This window comes from Lepisma saccharinum, chromosome 14 (genome assembly GCF_977018435.1).
Source record: "Lepisma saccharinum chromosome 14, izLepSacc3.1, whole genome shotgun sequence".
Classification (NCBI taxonomy): Eukaryota; Metazoa; Arthropoda; class Insecta; order Zygentoma; family Lepismatidae; genus Lepisma; species Lepisma saccharinum.
In genome coordinates this window covers 55,620,661-55,640,360 of record NC_139242.1, presented here as the reverse complement: position 1 = coordinate 55,640,360, position 19,700 = coordinate 55,620,661, and the positions used below count along the sequence as shown (strand labels likewise).

Genomic DNA, 19,700 nt, shown 5'->3' with positions numbered 1-19,700 from the left:
ATCGAAGATAAAATGTTCTTCAGCTGCAAGTGGTAGGAAACTTGAGGCAAACATTTCTTTACAAATCAACAGTTTGCGCGCACAACCTCGATTGCCGGTTTTTGCATGTTTTCTACTTAATTTGATGATATTTCACTGTTATTTCGCGAAAAAGCATTCATTTCGCGGAAAAGCACACATTTTGCATTACTGCACGAATAAAACTCATGCATATTTCATCATTGGGGGTGTAGTTACGTGCAGAATGTTCAAATTGCATCTTTTTTTTCACATTTCGTGCATCGTGAAAATTCAATGTCCCTAATAATAACCATAACTAGAAATCAATAACAAGTCAAAGAAACAATCCCCCCATTTTTGTGTAAAAATATAAAGAATTGGAATAAATTGTTGTCCCCCAAAAAATTCCCATGATGCAAGCACGTCACGAATCCCCTCTGTGGGCACCCCTGGTTGGTACTGAGATTTAGAAATTACTGATTAATACTTCTTTGTTTTATTTATGTGAGAATTTAAGATTCATGTTGATGTACTTCCAGATTCAAATGGTATGATTAGTGCAAATGTGTATCGTCGATTGAACAAAATAGTGAATCAACTCTACCCACCTGCTGCCTTGAGTGAAGAGGAACTCAACTCCCCCATCAACTCGCCAAAAAACAAGACCAGTGAGGTCTGCGATGAGAAGTTTATGGGAAACAGGTATGGGAAACCATTCTTCCAAGTTGGGTTTGTTATGGAGAACTGCACACACAAGAAACCCCTCAACGAGCTTGTCACTGTGCTTGTCAACCTTGTTGAATGGACACAAGGTCATTTTCAGAGAGCAGGCACCATATTGCAAGGAATCAGAACTTACCATAGCACAATGCCAGTTGTTTTTGGTGTGGATGAGCGGAACATTTCTGTAAAAGATAGTCATTTACGTGTATTGAAGTTTGATAAGAACATGAATCATGGTTCCATTTGGAATAATTTAGCAAGAGAAGTTAAGACTCCATATCTGCTTATTGCAAAGGACATTACTCACTTTACATCTTATGCTCGTCTTGAGCGACAGATCCAGGTCCTCTCAAGTATTGAGCATTTGGGTGTTGTGGCTGGAGCATTTAGAAACCTCACAGGCCATTGGAAAGCTGGATGCTACCAGTCGGAAATCAGAAACTTTCACCTGAAGTATTCTGAAGGCTATTACTTCTCCACTGAAGAGTGTATGTTTTGTGATTACATGACAGGGTCGTTTATGGCAAGGTCTTCTCTCCTCAGGCAATACCCATTCAATGAATTCCTCCCTAAAGCAGTTGTCTTTCAAGACTGGTTTCTTAATCTGAAGTCAAGCAATATTCTCTCAGTTCTTTGTCCAGATGTTATGTACTTCACGGCAGGAATTCCTCAGAAGGAAATGTACTCTAGAGACTCGTGGATGAAATTTGCGAGCAAGTTACAAGTAAATAAAGTGTCTATTCTGCCAAATACAAAGCTCAGGTTCACATGCAAGGAGGTGAAATTCTCGTGTGATCCAGTCAGATGGGAATCAAAGCTTTTGCCTCCTTGTTGTCTTACTGAGATAGTCAGCATCCTGCGTGAACTTGACTCAGTGGCACAACAATTTAACGTCTTATACGAGGTGGAAGATGAAGTGGTCCTGGGAGCTGTTAAATTTGGAAGTCTCATCCCATGGAATGCAATTCCCAAAATATATATCCTAGCTAATAATTCTGATACAATAATATCCAAGCTGAAGAGAAAATTGCCGCTGATAACATCAGTTAAACCTGATAAACAAAACAATAGTATATTGTTTGTCACAAAGAACAATATACAATTGAAAGTGTACATAAAGGGTGAACTTCCTTCAAAAAGTTTCAGTGGCAATGTTTCAACACATGTCGAGCTTCTAGGAACATGGCTGATGGCTCCCGTTAATCCAGGACTATATGCTCGTTTGAAATATGGATCAAAATATTTGAAACACTCTTATCCACATATGAAGACTGACTTTGAACATTATTGTTCCCATCCTAGGCATGCTTGCTTTAATTCATATAGAGATACTGGCAATATTCAATTTTCTTTTGATGAAATGAGCTGATACAGTATATAGATATATTTTCCTGCAATTCTGATATCAGGCCTTTGGCCTTGATCTCATGCATATGAAGCAATTCATCGTAATTTTATCTGCTGAAGATGCATAAGAGCCAGTCACATTTTTTTGTTTGCTTTATTTGAATTTAAACAATGCATTGAACACTATAGACAGAGACATGATACTTGGTCATGTCATAGCTGAAAGTTTCTAGAATACATGTAGAAAAAGCCAGGATTTTCCCAATTTTTTTACCTCAATCACACGGCTTAGATGTCCTCTTGCACTCTTATCCTTTGAAACTTCAACTTTCATCTCTAGAGTTTTGTAAATGGCACTTTGTTAGGGACTTGAAGGTTTTGTCCAACACACTTTTGTGGATCTGCATTTTGGCATGTAGACTCCCATCATACAGACATCACTAGCTTTAGAAGCCCTGCCGTTGATCCTTGTAAATTTGCAAGTTCAGATGTAACAGATGATAAGAACATGAAGCATGGTGCCATTTGGAATAATTTAGCAAGAGAAGTTAAGACTCCATATCTGCTTATTGCCAAGGACATTGCTCATTACATAGAAAACTGATAAATGAACCAATTTTATTCCAAATTTATTATTATATCTTTGGGGAAACTTTTACTCAATCCACCAGATGAGTGAATATCCAACACAACTGTTTTTTTTTGTACAGTTAGTGTACTGATATACATAGTCATTCTACTGTGTTATTAACTTTTACACACCTTATTCAAGAGAAAGCTTTAAAATTAGGGGGAAATTTTAGTCATAGTGTTTATGTTGTGCGATCTGGCACATAAAACTCTAATTTTTGTAAATTTGAAATCTGAAACCATTTCTTGTGTTTTAAATGGCAGAATATGTAATCATAAACTACTTCCTCTATGTTACACTATTTTTTTTAACACACTTTTACTTCATTATTCTGTTCAAATAATAATTGAATGTTATATCTGTTAACAATAATATGATGCCAACTTCCAGAGATGCGTGACTCAATGGACCAGTTCAATCCCTTCCCTATCTCCCTCTCAATGCCCATAGTATTTATGTCCATTCTCAGATGTGGCAGTGTGAAATTTTTTCAAGTGGAGCTTACACATCTGCATGAGATAAGAGGCAATAACGTGACAACATAATTGTGATTGGTGCAATTTCTGACAGTTTTCAAATTGTCATGTGCATATAATATAGCTCAATCCTCAAAGGATATGTAGAAATTCACATGAAATTAAAATAAAATTTTCCTCTATTATAAGCAATGAAACTAATAACACATAATATAGCTTGTGGCTGTTGTTAGTGCTAAAGTGTAGCACTTTTCATTGGTGTTAGTGAGATGCTACGGGTATTCCACAGTCTACCAACATAGTTACATGACTGTGAAAAAACAGTATTTGATAGTTTGTAAGGTAAATTAATACAATTTTTAGTTATTATGTTTGCATTTTCTGTGAGGATTCAGTAAATGTATTTAAATGGAGAAGTGCTTGTAAGTTTGATGTTGTTACACTTAATCATGTTGTTGTAATGTTAATGACAGTACATAAACCTTCTGTTAATGAATTATGATGTAGAAGCAGAGTGGAAACTATTGGTTATGAAGCATCTAAAAATATTGTTAACATGTGTTTCGAATTCCATGTAATGGTACACAATTCAAATCTTCCATACACAATTTAAATCTTCCAATATCAAAAAATATACTGAAGAACTCCTCTGTACATCTAAGGAATAGTATTGAAGTGCTTTGAACAAACCTGTAACTAAATTTGCTTGTTTTATTGACAGGATTTTGCATTAATATCAACATTCATAACCATATAGCAAATGTTTATTAATTCATGTTTATTTATCAAAATGTAACTCAGCTGAATAGATATTACTAATTTTCCTCATAAATTAATATAATATATTTTTTTAAAAAGTCAGAAATAACACTCCTTTAGGCGTTTAACACATATTCCATTGAGTAATCTGCACTTACAAGCTTGCATATGTTTATGCATTTACTCAGCTGTTGCAAGAACTGGTTTCATTGTATTCAATCTGGCAACAAACTTTGCTAGCTGGTGACACACTGTTGAGCATTGGGGAAGGGGAGATGCACATTGTTAGATGTATCTTCCTTCTCCCTTAATTTTTTGCTCCAAAATTGCCTGTTTGTGAGGAAATTCTATGCTGGGAACCACGCTGCTTCGAGGATCTGGAAAGAATAGCTTTTTGCATTATCCCATGTTATACGATGAGAATGTGTGTGTGTATGTTGGGGAAGGGGGAGAAGTGTGACCCTTCACATATTTCCGGAAGCACATCATCTTAGTGCAATGAACAATTTTATGTACATTTTCTAATATTTTTTTTCCTGAGTTTTTAGTCTCAGCTATATTATACGCTCCTTGTTTAAAAGCTCAGTGTGTTTCATGGTCAAGTTGGCTGTGGAGTGGCAGCTATCATGCCGGGCAGTGAGAGTGCATCTGCTGGCAAACTGTATGCAACTTCTGCGTAACTGGAACCGCTAGCTTTGCAATGAAATAAGTTCATACAATTACGTTGATGGTTACAATTAAAATAAGCACTTAAGTACCTTGTTACAAGAGGTGTTGGAAATGTTGTCGTCCTGCAATTTAAGGAAATTTCACTAACACATATCAGTTCCTCTTCTGAAGTTGCTTCAATTTCTCCCCCGATGATTAAAAGCTTGGTAGCTTGCCACGGAGATGTCCTGGAAATGTCTTGTTTCTTGTGAAAGGTGCCAGAGGGATTTTCGAGGAATATGTTCGAATCATGCTTCAACATAGTCTAGTTTCTCCTCAGTAAGCACACGCAGTTTCACTCTCGCTTCCTATCAAGTCTGCCCTCATGGCAGAGTGGTTAGCACATCGAATCCCATCCTGGGCATGCATGCATGCTTCTGAGTGTCCATTCATCAATTTCTTCATATCATCTCTCATCCCCATCTTCACAAATTAGCCAAAAGTGGCGCAAAAAGCGAAGTAAAATAAAGTAAATAAATCAATATTCAATGAAGCTTCTTATCAAGAACAGACCCGGTTTCCCTAAATTTGTTTACACGTTTCCGAACACTTTTTCTGTGTGGAACAGGAACATCTGGGAATTCTGCTGCAAAACACCTAACTTCCCTACAAGAATTTGTAATGACATAAGAGTCGCACATAAAAAAATGTTGTATAAGTTGTATGCATGGCGTGGCATTATTAGACTGCAGAAAAGCACCAGTAATACATAAACTAAAACAAAAAAAAAATTAAAACACTTGTCAACACCTTAACATTTCACAGACACCAGCTATCTGGATGGTGAAGCACTGACACGTCCAGAGAGAATGAATAGTAAATAGTAAACCAAGGTCAGTGTAAAGCTGTGGCTCTAAAGACCGGCAGACATGCTATCATTGCCGAGGGAGCTAGCCGCTGCTCCACGGGCGACTTGACCGTGAAAAGCATTGTATAAGTAATGGTTGGTTGAAGATTTCATGTTTGCACCTTAATATTGACAGTAATGAATCCCTTGCCTTCTATGCTTTGGCAGAATAATTTTACAAATTCACATAGCAGTAGAAATTTTGAGAAATGCAATTATAAATGTGTGTGTTGTGTATTATTTGCAATAACACAAGGCTTTAGTTACTGCAGAATTGTATTAATTAAATTAGACATGTCACCAACATTATGAAACTATGTAAATGTATGTGCCTTGTGGTAATTTGAGCTCAAAAATGTAATTTTCTAAAATGCCTTTCAAAGGAATGTTAGTTTCCTTTCTAGGTACAAGTAAGAAGATGAATGGTATGATTACTCATGAAAATGTTTTAGTGTAATGAAAAAAACATTGCTCGTAACTGTTGCAATGTGAAAATAAAAATATAATATTTACAGGGTCAATTTGCAACAATGGTAGAGTTGTTGTCTTATAAATCAGTGTAGAGAATGTGTACATTAAGTTTGTATAAGGAAATATATTAATGTAAATGTTTTTGCCTGTATTCTTTATAAATTTGTGTGTGTGTGTGTGTGTTTTTACACACCATAGTAAACTAAAGGAAGGAAGACCGTATCAACAGCCACAATACCCCTTTCAAGGACTGCTTTCAGGTAGCCTTCATCTACCCCTTACCCCAATCCACCAACCACCAACACAGAAAAGCTGGGTGAGGGTCTACACATTAGACATGAGTGCAACCATACTCCCTGACCTGATAAAGACCACTTCCCAAACCTAACCCTATACCTACCCCTCACCCCACCCCTTCTCCCCACTCATAAATTGTAACAAGCCTGGTGAGAGAACCACTTTTTCCCATGCCATCAGTATCTTTGCTCGACACACTTCAGATGAAAGAGCAGTTATTTATATAGTTTTTCTTGTTCCTTTGCTTGATTGATTTGGTTCCTTCTATTTTTCTTTTCTACCACTTTGCCTAATTGCAAATATGAGGATGAGTGTTGTTATGATGAAGGGACACTCACAAAGAACGTCCATGACCAGGCTGGAATTTAAACCTGTGACCCCTGGCGTTGTCTGTTGGTGGAGAAGTATAGAAGAGTGAGCATACCAGTCGACCGGGAGGCAGCTGGTATAAAAATATTCAGAAAACTGTGAAAACACTGCAAAAGAAAACTATAAGACATGCTCTTGCAACATGTGGAGTTTGTATACACATTAATGTGAAATTACATCAAACATGAACTATATGTCACATTTTACATGTATCACTATTTATTTATCTCACTTTCATTTAATCAGACAAAAATTGTGAACATGTTAAGATAATCCATGGTGAGAAGAGGTATGAAGCAACTTACATGTTTCAACCAGTGGCGAAGCGTAGAGTTCCTAACAGGGTAGGCACAAAAGTGCGATAATTTCCATTAGTTGCTTAAATATGTAAAAAAAAAAAAAAAAAAAAAAAAAGGGAGGGGGGCTATGTCATGGAGAGGGGTTCAATGTCCCTCCAGGCTGCTTCTTTACTTGCCAGTGGCGTGACGTTTTCAAAAGTGTTGTTACCGGCCATCAATACGATAATTATGTCTTAGACGTTCTCCTCCCACCCACCAGATGTCATCGATCTAGATTTTTGTTCATTTCGTTTTTTTATTTGTTTGTATTTTTTCAACCCCTGATTTATGCACACACCTCCAGAAAGAACTACCAATCATGGGACATCGCGAAAATCCAACGAATAAATAGTGCTCGAGCCCTGTTGTCAATTCTTCATCGCTTTTTTCTAAATTTATTTATTTTGCAATTGAGGTGAAAAGGGCTAGAACCCCCCCCACCCCCATAATTTTCGGGTCAGTCTGACGTTTGTGCTGTGAGCAGACGACAGAATTCCGCACATTCAGCGAATGTCAGTTTGGTACTTTCTACTGCTGCCAACTTAGTTTTTTTTTTAGCAAGACTTCCTCGCGCCGAGGAAAACACCATTGTTATATGTTGTCTACCTAAAGGAATGGTTGTAGTTAATGCCAGTCTTGGCTTTCTAGATAAATGAATTTCTGACACCTGTATGTGCAAGTAAACATAATTTAAATTTTGAATATTTTCGTCTCATTTGTTCTGATCTATGCTAATCGTGACGATGAGAATGTATGGAGAATGAATTAAAGATGATCAAGAAACATTGACATGATCACAATTAGGTCACCTGGCTTCGTAACGTGTTACGATGACCACTACGGGGCTTTCAACAAAAAACATAAGTAAAGGTGACCTCTCTCATTCAGTGTGTATACTTCGCATCCTAGTTTGTTCTACCCCTTGTGTTAGTAGACACCTTTACGTGATAATAGAACATAGGATCCTTGTTTGGAATTTGGAAACACGACAGGTTACTATGTAACATATAAACAGGTTATAATAAATGTAGTTGCTTGGGAGAATAGAATCCCAATTTTTAGGCGCAATTCAGCTCTTTTCTGCCAATCCAAAGTGACAACACTGGCCTGTTCCGCCAGACCTGAAACAGACATGGCCTCCGCAATAACCCTATAACACTCTGTCCTAAACCCAAAAAAGTCTTCCCTTACATTGTACTCTCATTGACCGCCCTTTTCTCTTGTTATCCCTTCAGGGTAAACGAAACTGCCTACCTCTTCGCTTGTGTCGGCTGCATAAAGAAATGTCTGCTTGTAATATCTATTCGACGACAGTGTTAACGCATTAAATAACCTTTCAACAACTTTTATTTTTTAAAAAAATTTGCTGTCACTTGCCACTGCTACTCGCAAAGCAAAATATAGAGTTGAAAACATTTTAGAAGAAGGAAATATGAAAGACCAAAAGTGGGTCCTACCTTACCGATGATTACATCTTCACTCAATTAAGAACTCAATTGATCTTGTTGTTTTTGCATTTTAGTCCAGCACTTTCTTGCATAAATCTCATCGCTGCACACGACACGAATCACAAACAAAGCTCTACCGCCACGAAACTTGCGCTCCGAGCCACGGTACCTTGTGTCCTGAGCAGGAGGCAAGTTTTCACAGAGAGGGAACAAGCTAGGGGAATCCCCGTTCACGATAAAAATAAGTTATTCTATTTCCAGTGAAAGGAAAACTACTTTGTAAATATAAGGCGTAGCTAGCATTTTAATTTACATAATTTGGTATGAAGACTCACTTTACAAATATAAGTTCTTTAGACTTTCCGTTTACGCTACAGTGTTGGGTGAATCGACAAGACCATCAGCACTCTGACCAGAAAACTAAGTCGGAACTACAGTACTCCGTAATTTTCAATTTCAATTACTCTCGTCGATGAAAGGAAGGAAAACCTAAGTTTCGTACAAAATATGGAGAATGTACAATGAAATAGAAATCTCTCTGCACGAACACAGGCTAATGTTTATAAAAAATGCTGGTACACCACAAATTTCCAACCCTGACATTCTGATCGTCCTAGTGGGTAACACCGCGAGGCCGGCCTCAGGAGCACGTTATAAGCATACGTACAGTACTCGTAAGATTAGGCTTCCCGCATATACTACCGTATGACAGAATGTGAAGAGAAGAGGCCCCAGCAAATGTGCCTCACTCCGTGGAAAGTTCGTATACTAAACAGGGTTAGAATTTTTTTGTAATTATCATAAATGAAAATTCCAAACTTTTCCATTGAATTACATGTGTTTTGACGAAATAAGTAAATACACCTTTAAAAGAGTAATGGCGTGGGTAGGCCCGGCCTCCTGGCCTCATAGGACGCTTCGCCACTGGTTTCAACCAATTTTTCAATGAGAAAGAAGATATTGGCATATTGTCATGTAGTTTGAAGTAGCTCGACAAGCTTTGACCCATAGCTTGTACCAATACTGCCCATATTTTGAAGGTCTGATGGCTTTACTGCCTTGAGAAACTGTGACAACCTTTTGAATTTGAATCCCCTTCTTTCTTGTAAAGACCCTTTGTAGATGTTGCTTTAGACAGGAGGAGTGTATCATGAAACACAATGCATCATAGGAATTTCAAGCTTGAAATCTAATAAAAAAAAAAAAATTAAAAAAAGTAGTAGTTTTTCATTTTTACATTGATTGATTGATATGCTTTATTTTACTTCGCTTCTTGTGCCACTATTGGCTAATTTGTGAAGATGGGGATGAGTGATGATAAGATGAAATTGATGAATAGACACTCGCAAACGTCCATACCCAGGCCAGGATTCAAACCCGGGACCCCTGGCATTGTAGCGAAATGTGCTAACACTCCACCACAGGGGGCCAACTTTTCATTTTTACATATTTAAATGCATGCAAAATGGGTTCAATACCTGGAGGAAGCACATGTGGTTTGGATCCCACTTAGGCTTATCCCCAAGTAACCAGAACCATTGGGTCAACAACACTTTTTATGTTTGGTTGGTTTTACCTTGGTTTGGTGTTTTAAGTCCACTTTGTGCATAGTAAGGCTAATTTGGACTAGACCTACAGTTTAAAGTGGGATCTGAACAACTATGTGCCTCCACGGGCTATTGAACCCAGGACCCCTTGATTACAAGATAATGGTGCTACCACTGTGCCATCGGGGAGGCACTGGTTTTAAGTTGGTTGGCAAATTGAAGTTGTTCTTATGTTGGGCTATGCCAACGGTTGTTGCCAATGCTTGTCCAACCAATGAAAAGTGAGTCAAAATCAGTTGCAAAAACTACTTTCTCCTGTTAAGAGAACTTTCAGGAGTAAGCTGTAAATGATGGTGTGTAAAACAAATGGTGTTATAGTGTTTCTTTCCGAACATTTTAGCTACAGCACATACTGAAAAATATGATATTTTTTAATGAAAGTAGTTGTAGTCACTCACCAGTCCTCTGTCAGCCGCCATGGATGAAAGATGTGTTGGGAATTGCTTATGGTTAGTCTGTTTAACTGGAGCAAAACAAGAACATTCTTAACAGCTATTCTTGTGAAGGTGATTCATGATCTATATACATAAAGTAAACAATGTTTGTGCACTCTAAATCCACGATAGATGGAAAACTTAAGTAAATTCTAGAAAGTGTTTTGTGCTACCACCTTTAAAACAATGATACCAATGTGAATGAGAAAGTGCTGTGTATTTTTTTTATTTTACACAAATAATTTACATTAAAATATATATTTGGCCTCACAATAAATTATGTATATCATAACACAAATATATCTACACTTTAGTTTTCAGTTGGAACCTCGGCCAAAATTACCATTACCCAAAGATATCTTCTTACGTTTGGCCAACCAATTTTAGTACAGTTGGGCCAACTACTTTTGGTTAATTGGGTCAGAACTGGACCCACAGCTTATCTGTGCATAAAGTGTACTTAAAACAGAAACTTGAACTCAAAGCAAATTGGAAGGATTGATTTATTGATTATTAATATTGATTTTTGGTTATTTAACATCATCTTTCTTGGTTACCTGCAATGATGAGAAAGACTGGATGAAATAAAATGATAAAGAAACTCTCAATTTAACAATGCCTTAATGGATTCGAATTCAGAACCATTGGCTTTGAATCCCAAGGGGTGAATATTTGTGTATATCCTCCTTCATTTCACTTATCCGGTACAGATTTGATCCACGGTTTTTGAAAGGAGTACAATTTGGCAGTGCTGTAAGCAGACACCAACTGGTGAACCTGTGCCTTTTATGCTTAATGTACAGACTTGGGAGTGTGAATGTGAAACCCACACAATACAATCGATAATGAGTTCTTTTAAAGATTAGGAATGCCAAAAGAGGTAAGTATGTATCGTTGACTTCCTCCATTATTTTCAGTTACTTATCCCTACCTCCCCTATTACTTTCAGTTACCAATCCATACTTCCGACATTACCTTGTTACCACTTTCTACTTTCCCCATTACTGTCGGTTCCCTTACTTCCCCCATTACTTTCAGTTACTAATCCTCTCTTTCCCAATTACTTAAATTGCTAATTCACGTGTCCAATGTTCGAAATGAAGAGGGATGCAGGGGGATGGTATCCCCCAAGTTAACACAATTTTGCAAAGCACACCCTTGCTGTCTCATTGTCACCATGTAAAACCATAGGAGCAACCCTCCAGCCAACCCCAAGGTTGGACTAAACATCCCTCAAAAAACGTTTTCCACTTCTAGAACTTTGTACGTTCCCCATTACTTTCAATTAAGAATCCTTACCTTCCTCTTTCTTCTCAATTTATAATCCCCACCTCACCATTACTCACTCACCTCTGTGGTGAGTCAACTGCTGAGTACATTGTGATCGAGGCAGCCACCATTTTCTTTGTTGTGATCTCTAAGTCCCTTTGCACAGGTCTCATCATTTAGCTCATCAGAGCAAGCATTCACTATAGCTTAATTGGCCAAAGGTGGGGACGATCCCCCAGTGGTGATATGAAATAGCTAGTCAAAAATTGTTTGTTGCACTGAACAAGTAGTTGATATCAACTGTTGGGAATTTTTAACTAATGTTGATTACTTTTAAACTGAAAATTCAGCCTAAATAATGACAGTATGATTTTCAAGATCAGCATTATATGTGTCACAAACTCCATTTCAAAAATCCTCAGTGCATTTGTCAAAATAATTTGGCAGAATTTCAAGAGTGGCTCAGGCTGATTTCTTATTCTCATCGAATATCCTTTAGGAATTTTCTCTAAAAGAATGATCTTTTAATAATTAGTTCTACAGAATATTTTTTTCAAATTGGCATTTGTGGCTTCTTTCATTGTGGAGTTTGTTTCAGAATAAGAGAAAATGCTGTCAAACTTTGGGACCTATAATAATAATAAATTTCTGTATTATGCAGGTGTGGTTTAGACTAGGGCTGCTTTGCCACCTAACCCTTATCAATGTTATAGTACATATAGTATTTATATAAGCTGGATGTAGAGCAGTGTATGTGTAAAATACATATTGTCCCTACATACACAGGAACATGTGCAATTGAAAGAAATACACAAAATCAAGTGAATAGACAGTGTTTATAACTACAAATACAAGACAACATAATAATATTAATAAATACAAATTCACATAGCAACTGGATACCTTGAGTATGTACCACAACTCTGCCATTGTTCTATAAATGTAAATCTTTTACTTTACCTCTGAAACATTCAGGGTTGTTTATGCATGTGATGTTTGCATGCAGTGCATTCCATGCTTTAGTAGCCAAAAAGGAGGAAGATGATTTGTAGGCCATGATTGAATGTTGGGGTAAGTTCAAATTGATCCGCTTATGGGTAACATTAATGGATATCCTTACGAGAATGCACTTGAATGCAATATGACTTCGAAATCATTGTAAAGTGAGGAATATCTAATAATGGAAAGCAAAATTTAAACATGAAATGACACACACACTTCCCTTATATTCTATATTTCCTTGTATGCCATATATGTATTTCTTTGTTTAAAGTCTTGATTAATTTTATTTACTTTCCCTGTTATGTGTTTTCTTTTCTTCCTATGACATATGTTATATACTCTCTATCCTAGTTCCTCTAGTTGTTTCTTTGCTCTTGTTGGTCTATCTTAAGGGTGTTCCGCATATGATGCTGAATTTGAATCGAGCGAGTGCTTTTGTTTTGTTTCGAGGTTGGCAGACCTGTTCTTATCAATGTTGGTATCTGTTGTCATGCCGATTAATGTAGCCTCAATTGTTTTGACTTGTTTGTTGTGGTTACGATATGGAACAGTTTACGATTGAGCAACGTGTTCTCATTGTGAAGACATTTTACCACAGTGACCAGGATTTCTTCTTATGGGGGTTTGTGAAATCACAGGTGTACGCCAACAAACCACAAACCCTTTTGGAACTGAAGGTGGAAATCATACAGGTGATTGGAGGCATCAGGACAGACATCTGCAAGAGGGTTATCAATAATTTTGTGGAGCGTATAAATGCATGCAGACTCAGTAGGGGTAGACATATACCTGACATTGTCTTTCATACGTAAATGGGAGATGTTACTGCTTACGTATATGTGAAATATAAGTACTTTCATGATGTTTTCCCTATTTTTATTTAAATTTCTAATTCGGCGTCCTATAGGGAACACCCTATAGATATGTATCTCTTTCTTAGATGACCCTTTTACATTCTTCATCAAACCATTCCTTACCTTTGTTGTACTGCATTGGTCCTAACGCCATATTTCCTGTTTCCTCAATATTTTATGTTATCTTCTCCCATATTTCGTCAACTTCTACACTATGTTTATTTTCTGTCAGTTTCTTAATATCGTACTTCTGATTCGTTTGTTTTGTTTCTTGGTGATTTTGTTATTCGTCCTCTAAATTCTATTTTGACTAAGTATTGGTCTGTTCCACAACTGGCTCCTCTGTATGATCGAATATTTATAATGCTTGTTGCTCTCCTTCGATCTATCAAAGCATGGTCTTTTTGATTGTTGGTTCTTCCATCAGGTGATCTCCATGTATATTTATGTATTTGTTTTCTTGGGAACATTGTGGATGCTATTTTCATATTTTTGCTAATTGCCACGTCAATGAGTCTTTGACCATTATCGTTGGAATTTCTATGCAAGCTGCGCTTTCTAATTGTTTCCTTATAGATTTCTTCTTTGCCTATCTGTGTGTTCAGGTCTCCCATTCAAAGGCGTGCCAGACCCTCTGATGGGGGGGGGGGGGGGTTTGGACTTAATGACATTTCAGTTGGGAAAGAAGAAGCTCATTTTACCTCATGTTCTAGTTTTATTGCATTGATAAACATGTTATTTAAATACGTTACATAATCAATTCATCCGGCCCATAACAAACCAACAGGAAAAAATTATATAAATTGTCTCTTAAACGTGCAAGCTCCTTTTCCTCCGAACAATTGTTCATGCATTTAAGACAAAACTGTTTAGCAGCAACAATCTGAAGTACTTAGTGATTCTTACTCCTCTTTTAATTTACAATGCATTACAGATAACAATGAAATTGCTAGCGAAGTGAGCAAGAAAATTTTTAGATCCAAATTTTTGCAAACTGAAAACAATATTGATGAAAAGATTCTCTCAGGCTATCGACCAGGTGAGTTGTGAAAAAGATTCCAAGCTTTCGAGAGCTAACGTCACTCTCATCTTCAGGTAGAAGTGCAGTTCTGAATGTAAACCCATCGTGGAGCCACGTACGTATATACACCGGGTTGACGCTAAGAACTGCACTTCTACCTGAAGATGAGAGTGATGTTAGCTCTCGAAAGCTTGGAATCTCTTCTACAACTCACCTGGTCGATCTTTTCATCATTCGTCGCCAGGAAAGCTTTAAGTCTTACTTGAAAACAATATTGATTTAATAGGGTGCAAAAAAATTCATGGCGCTTCCCCCACCAAATCATATGATTCGCATGGTCGAACCATATCGTAATCGACACAAAGTATTTCATTACGACAGTGTGCGCCATGGCATTCTCTTTTACAATTTTTTTTCATTCAGATCGTTCGGTGCCCATGGCCAACTCCCGATAAAATTTGAAATTGATAGGGCAATTGCCCTTCTGTGCCCCCCTGCAGGTGCTCTTGGCCTCCTGGAAGAAATAATGCAAGAAAGACGTACAAACTATAACCATCTTGAGTATCCTTTTATCCTGCATTAACAAAGATTGGAAAGACTTCTGGATGTTTGTGCATGCTGTTTCCTCATTTTAATACCAGCACCAAGAATATGTAAAGCTTTGCCTTCTGATCAGGTATGCTCTAATATAAGAAAATGGATATTTTTTTTTCTCCTTGAATCACTCTCTTCACTTTTCCTGCATTAAAACAGAAAATTTCTTATTTCCTGTTCAACATAAGACTTGATTACTATTTTTTTATAAATAATTACATAAAATAATGAGAAAAAATCCTTAAAATCGTTAGTGGAAGACAGATAAAATGGCAAGGAAGGTATAACACAGAATTTAACTTTATCTGTTTTCCATCATAGTATTTGGTACGGTCAATAAATAACAGGAATGAATGTTGTACGGACTTACATTTTAATACTGGTCGACATACTCCCCTGTGTTGTTGAGGCAGGCATCCCACTGCTTCACCAGATTTTTGATGCCCCTGTTCCAGAAGTCCTGTGGCTGCTGTGAGCACCAATGGAAGATCGCCTCCTGCAGTTGTGCATCTGGGGCAAAGGGGATTCCACGTAGGGTGCCTTTCTGTGGGCTAAACACATGAAAGTCGCACGGGGATAGGTCAGGGATGTAGAGGGGATGATCTAATCATTCCCAACCCATTTGTGCGATGATGTCCATAGTGTGTCTAGCAACGTGGGGACGTGCATTGTTTTGCAGTAGGATGACACCTCGTGACAAGAAGCCGTGCTGCTTGCACCTGATTGCAGGTCTCACCTCGTTTCACAAGATGTCAGAGTACAGAGCATCGTTCATTTTCTCACCCTGCCAGAGGAAGCGACCGAGAAGTGGACCATGATGATCAAAGAAAAACATGAACATCACCTTGCGAACAAAGTCGATTTGTCTGCTTTTCTTGCGTTGCGGGGACGAGGGCATATACCGGCTGAGCAAGATCTCGTTTATTGCCACAATGCGCTCCAGGAAACCCTCGCCCTGTGTCGAGTACCCCAGGAGGTGTATAAAAATCTTCCCCATCCATGTAGCCTTTTGCTCCTCTGTGAGTGTCTTTGGTACCCACGCTTCACACACCTTCTGGCATTGAAGGTGTTCATGAACTAGTGTATGCTGTACTACAGTGGCGTGCGGTGACATTTAAACTAGGGTACGCAACAAGTGGCCAACCGAAATGAATTATGGGGGCCAGAACCCCCCCCCCCCCTGGCCATCATGTTATTCAGAAAATAACTTTTTTCTAGAATTTTATAATGGGAAATTTCTCATCCTTGTATCAATATCCAAATGTAACGAGGTAAAATATATGTATGATATTTTATATTCGCAAATATATTCTGATAGTAGCTACGTAGAGTCCAACAATTCAACTTTGATTATTTCCTTCATGCAGTGCGATGAACATTGAACGGGAAGGAAATGGCTCAATAAGGCCAACAATAAAGTTTCACGGTTTTTCTACTCAGTCAATCACTCTGTAGAGATATTTTTTCTTCTTCTCAAAAATCAAAATGACTAATATACTGCTTACCATCCTTCACAACTCCTGCCTGAAACAATTTTTCCAAATCAGGAACAGACCTTCCATTTCGGATTGTTTACACTTTTTTCGTAAATTCCGAAAATCCCTTCTCCAGTATGTCATCAATAACTCCCGGTCCCCCTATTTTATCACTTCACAGCACCGACAAACAATAGAGATCCTGTAATGTAAATAATATGAACGAAACACTCACTGCAAATTTCACACGACAGAAGAAAGCAAAAGTCAACCTCCCACAGTACGTTGTGTCCGGTCCGCTATGCCCGAAAACCACGCGTTCTTGTGGACGAATGAATCGGAGTTGCCAGTCGACAAAGTATTTTGTAGAAGGGAGATAATTAAGGACAAGTAGAAAATACGTCAGCATACATCCCAGAATACTTCAAAAGCTAAACTACCGTACATCACTTTGCAATGTCTGGCGGAAGAAGGGGGGGGCTCATTCTAATCCCATTGTAAGCATTGTGTTTTATTATGTTTTTCTTTTATCATTCATTCATATCGTTAGGTCAACAATCAACACCCATGCTATGGAACTCAAAGGAAATGTTGATCCCGAAAGGAGATAAACAGATACTCTCATACTCTGAGAATTGTGCGAAACTTGCAAATTGTTCACATATTTTCCCCTCGACACAGTGACAGTCCATTCTGGTCCTCACCTCCCTATACGAAAAAAAAACTTGCTACCTCACATAAATATTTTACATGTGATAGTTTACGCGTATATTAAATATGATCTTCCACCACTACATATTCTTGCCCTCCTGTCTGATTCCTGTATCACTTTTTATAATGTATTTTTATTGCAACCCAACAGTGATCTATCTACGCGTGGCTGCTAAATGCTAGTAAGCTAAGCATTCCAGAAAAAAATATGTTGACTACTGTCAACACTGCATACGCTGTTAAAATCTTGGGTACCCTCGATGCTTAGAACCTGGAAAGAAGTGGGAGAGAGGGTAAGCGTGGGCAGACCCAAACACGTGGTCGGGCTGATATAAGCCAATGGGGTTACCTTCCGAATTTCTAGGGTACCAAGCAGAAGAAACAGCGTCTTTCTGCGGAAATTGGCAGGAACGCGGATCAGGTGGGTGTCTGTCACAATCGGGATCATTCGGGACTGCCTTCAGGAAGGCAGCAGCGTGTTCGTGCGGAAATCGGAATTTCTTGCAGTTGAACTGCTTTCGGAGCAATAATTGTTGAATTTTCATGTTCGGGGAAGACGAAAAAATGTTTATTTTTTCTTACTGTGTTGTGGGTACGCAGTGAGTACCTTGCGTATCCTGAATGCACGCCGCTGCTGTACTATAACTAATGCCGAGTTTGGTTGCAATCTGGTTCAGACTAATCCCCCAACAATCCTGTATGAGGTCATCAATGGCAGAAAAGGACTCATCTGTAATGGCACATTTAGGGTGCCCACTACGCGCCGCATCAGACACTGTTGTGTGTCGTGCTCGAAACCGACCCACCCACTCATACACTTGTGTTTGGGACATGCACTAACCACCATACACAGCAGTCATATGCTCGTAAATGTTCCCTGGTGTGTTGCCTTCTGCCATCAAAAACTGTTCCATGGATCGCTGAGCCTCCTTTGCACCTGACACTGTGAGCGACATGACTCACCTCATTGAATGACTGACTGGCACCTTGGAGGCAAATTGCACATACACAACCTCCCTTCCCTGCCAGTGCTGCCACCTAGCGATGCAGTCTGGAACTCATCTCACAGACATGTGGCACACCCCAGCCTGGCCTACATATCCCATAAGTTTTATCGCTCTGTCGCTTTATTTAGTTTTTTCACGGCATTAATCTGGTTATTTATTGACCGTACCAAATATGTATTTGGTCTAGGAATTAATTTGTGCGCCTGGACAAGAGATGGCATAACGAGCGTATCGTCCCACAGTTCCGTGTAGCCACACATGCGTTGAAAACTCCTGTCAGCGTGCATCGTTCGTAGTATAGGGCAGTTGATTGACGCGTCAACAACAGCATTTTGTAGTCAACTGAACATGGCGCAGTTCGTGCCAGATAAAGTGTTTTTGCGGAATGTTCTGCTTCATTACTTTAACATGCAGAAAAGTGCTACCGAAAGTCATCGTATTTTGGTGGAAGTGTATGGTGACCATGCGCTAGCTGAGCGAACGTGTCAGAAGTGGTTTGCACGATTTAGAAGTGGTGATTTCGGCCTGGAAGACCAAGAGCGACCTGGACAGCCAAAAAAAATTTGAAGACGAAGAATTGAGAGCATTGCTCGATCAGGATTCATGTCAAACGCAGGAAGAACTTGCAGAAGCATTAGGCGTTGATCAAACAACAGTTTCCAAACGCCTCAAAGCCATGGGAATGATTCAAAAGATGTCACATTGAGTTCCACATGAATTGAAAGACAGAGACGTTGAAAGACGAAAAACCATTTGCGAATTGCTGCTTCAAAGACAGAAAAGAAAGGAGTTTTTGCATCGCATTGTTACTGGCGATGAGAAGTGGATCCATTACGAGAACCCGAAACGAAAAAAGGCCTGGGTGAAGCCAGGTGAACCAGGTCCATCACAACCGAAAGGAGATATTCACTGTGAAAAGGTTATGCTGTGCATATGGTGGGATATGAAAGGTGTGGTGTACTATGAACTGCTGCAACCGGGTGAAACTATTAATGGAGAACGTTATCGACGACAATTAATGCGTTTGAAGCAAGCTCTGGTCAGGAAACGACCAGAATGGGAGAACAGACATGATAAACTTATTTTTCAACATGATAAAGCTTGCCCACATGTCGCAAAACCGGTCAAAACCTATTTAGAAAATGTCGGATGGGAAGTTTTACCCCACCCGCCGTATTCACCAGACGTTGCTCCTTCGGACTACTACTTGTTCGATTGCATGAATAACGATTTGATTGGACAGCGGTTCACGTCTTCAGAAGATATCGAAAAATGGGTCTCTGACTGGATCGCTTCAAAGGATGAGGACTTC

The 19,700-nt window shown here is 38.6% G+C and overlaps 1 protein-coding gene across 4 annotated transcripts in view; it reads left to right on the top strand.

The window, feature by feature from the left end:
- LOC145998909 (uncharacterized) overlaps positions 1–6,103 on the top strand; it is a 48,360-nt gene extending 42,257 nt beyond the window's left edge. For all 4 annotated transcript variants that reach the window (XM_083135662.1, XM_083135661.1, XM_083135663.1 and 1 more), the window contains one exon: positions 540–6,103. In XM_083135662.1, coding sequence (XP_082991788.1) covers positions 551–2,092 — 1,542 coding nt within the window. In that variant the 5' untranslated portion in view covers positions 540–550 and the 3' untranslated portion in view covers positions 2,093–6,103. The remainder of the gene's footprint in view (positions 1–539) is intronic.
- Positions 6,104–19,700: the final 13,597 nt, after the last annotated feature.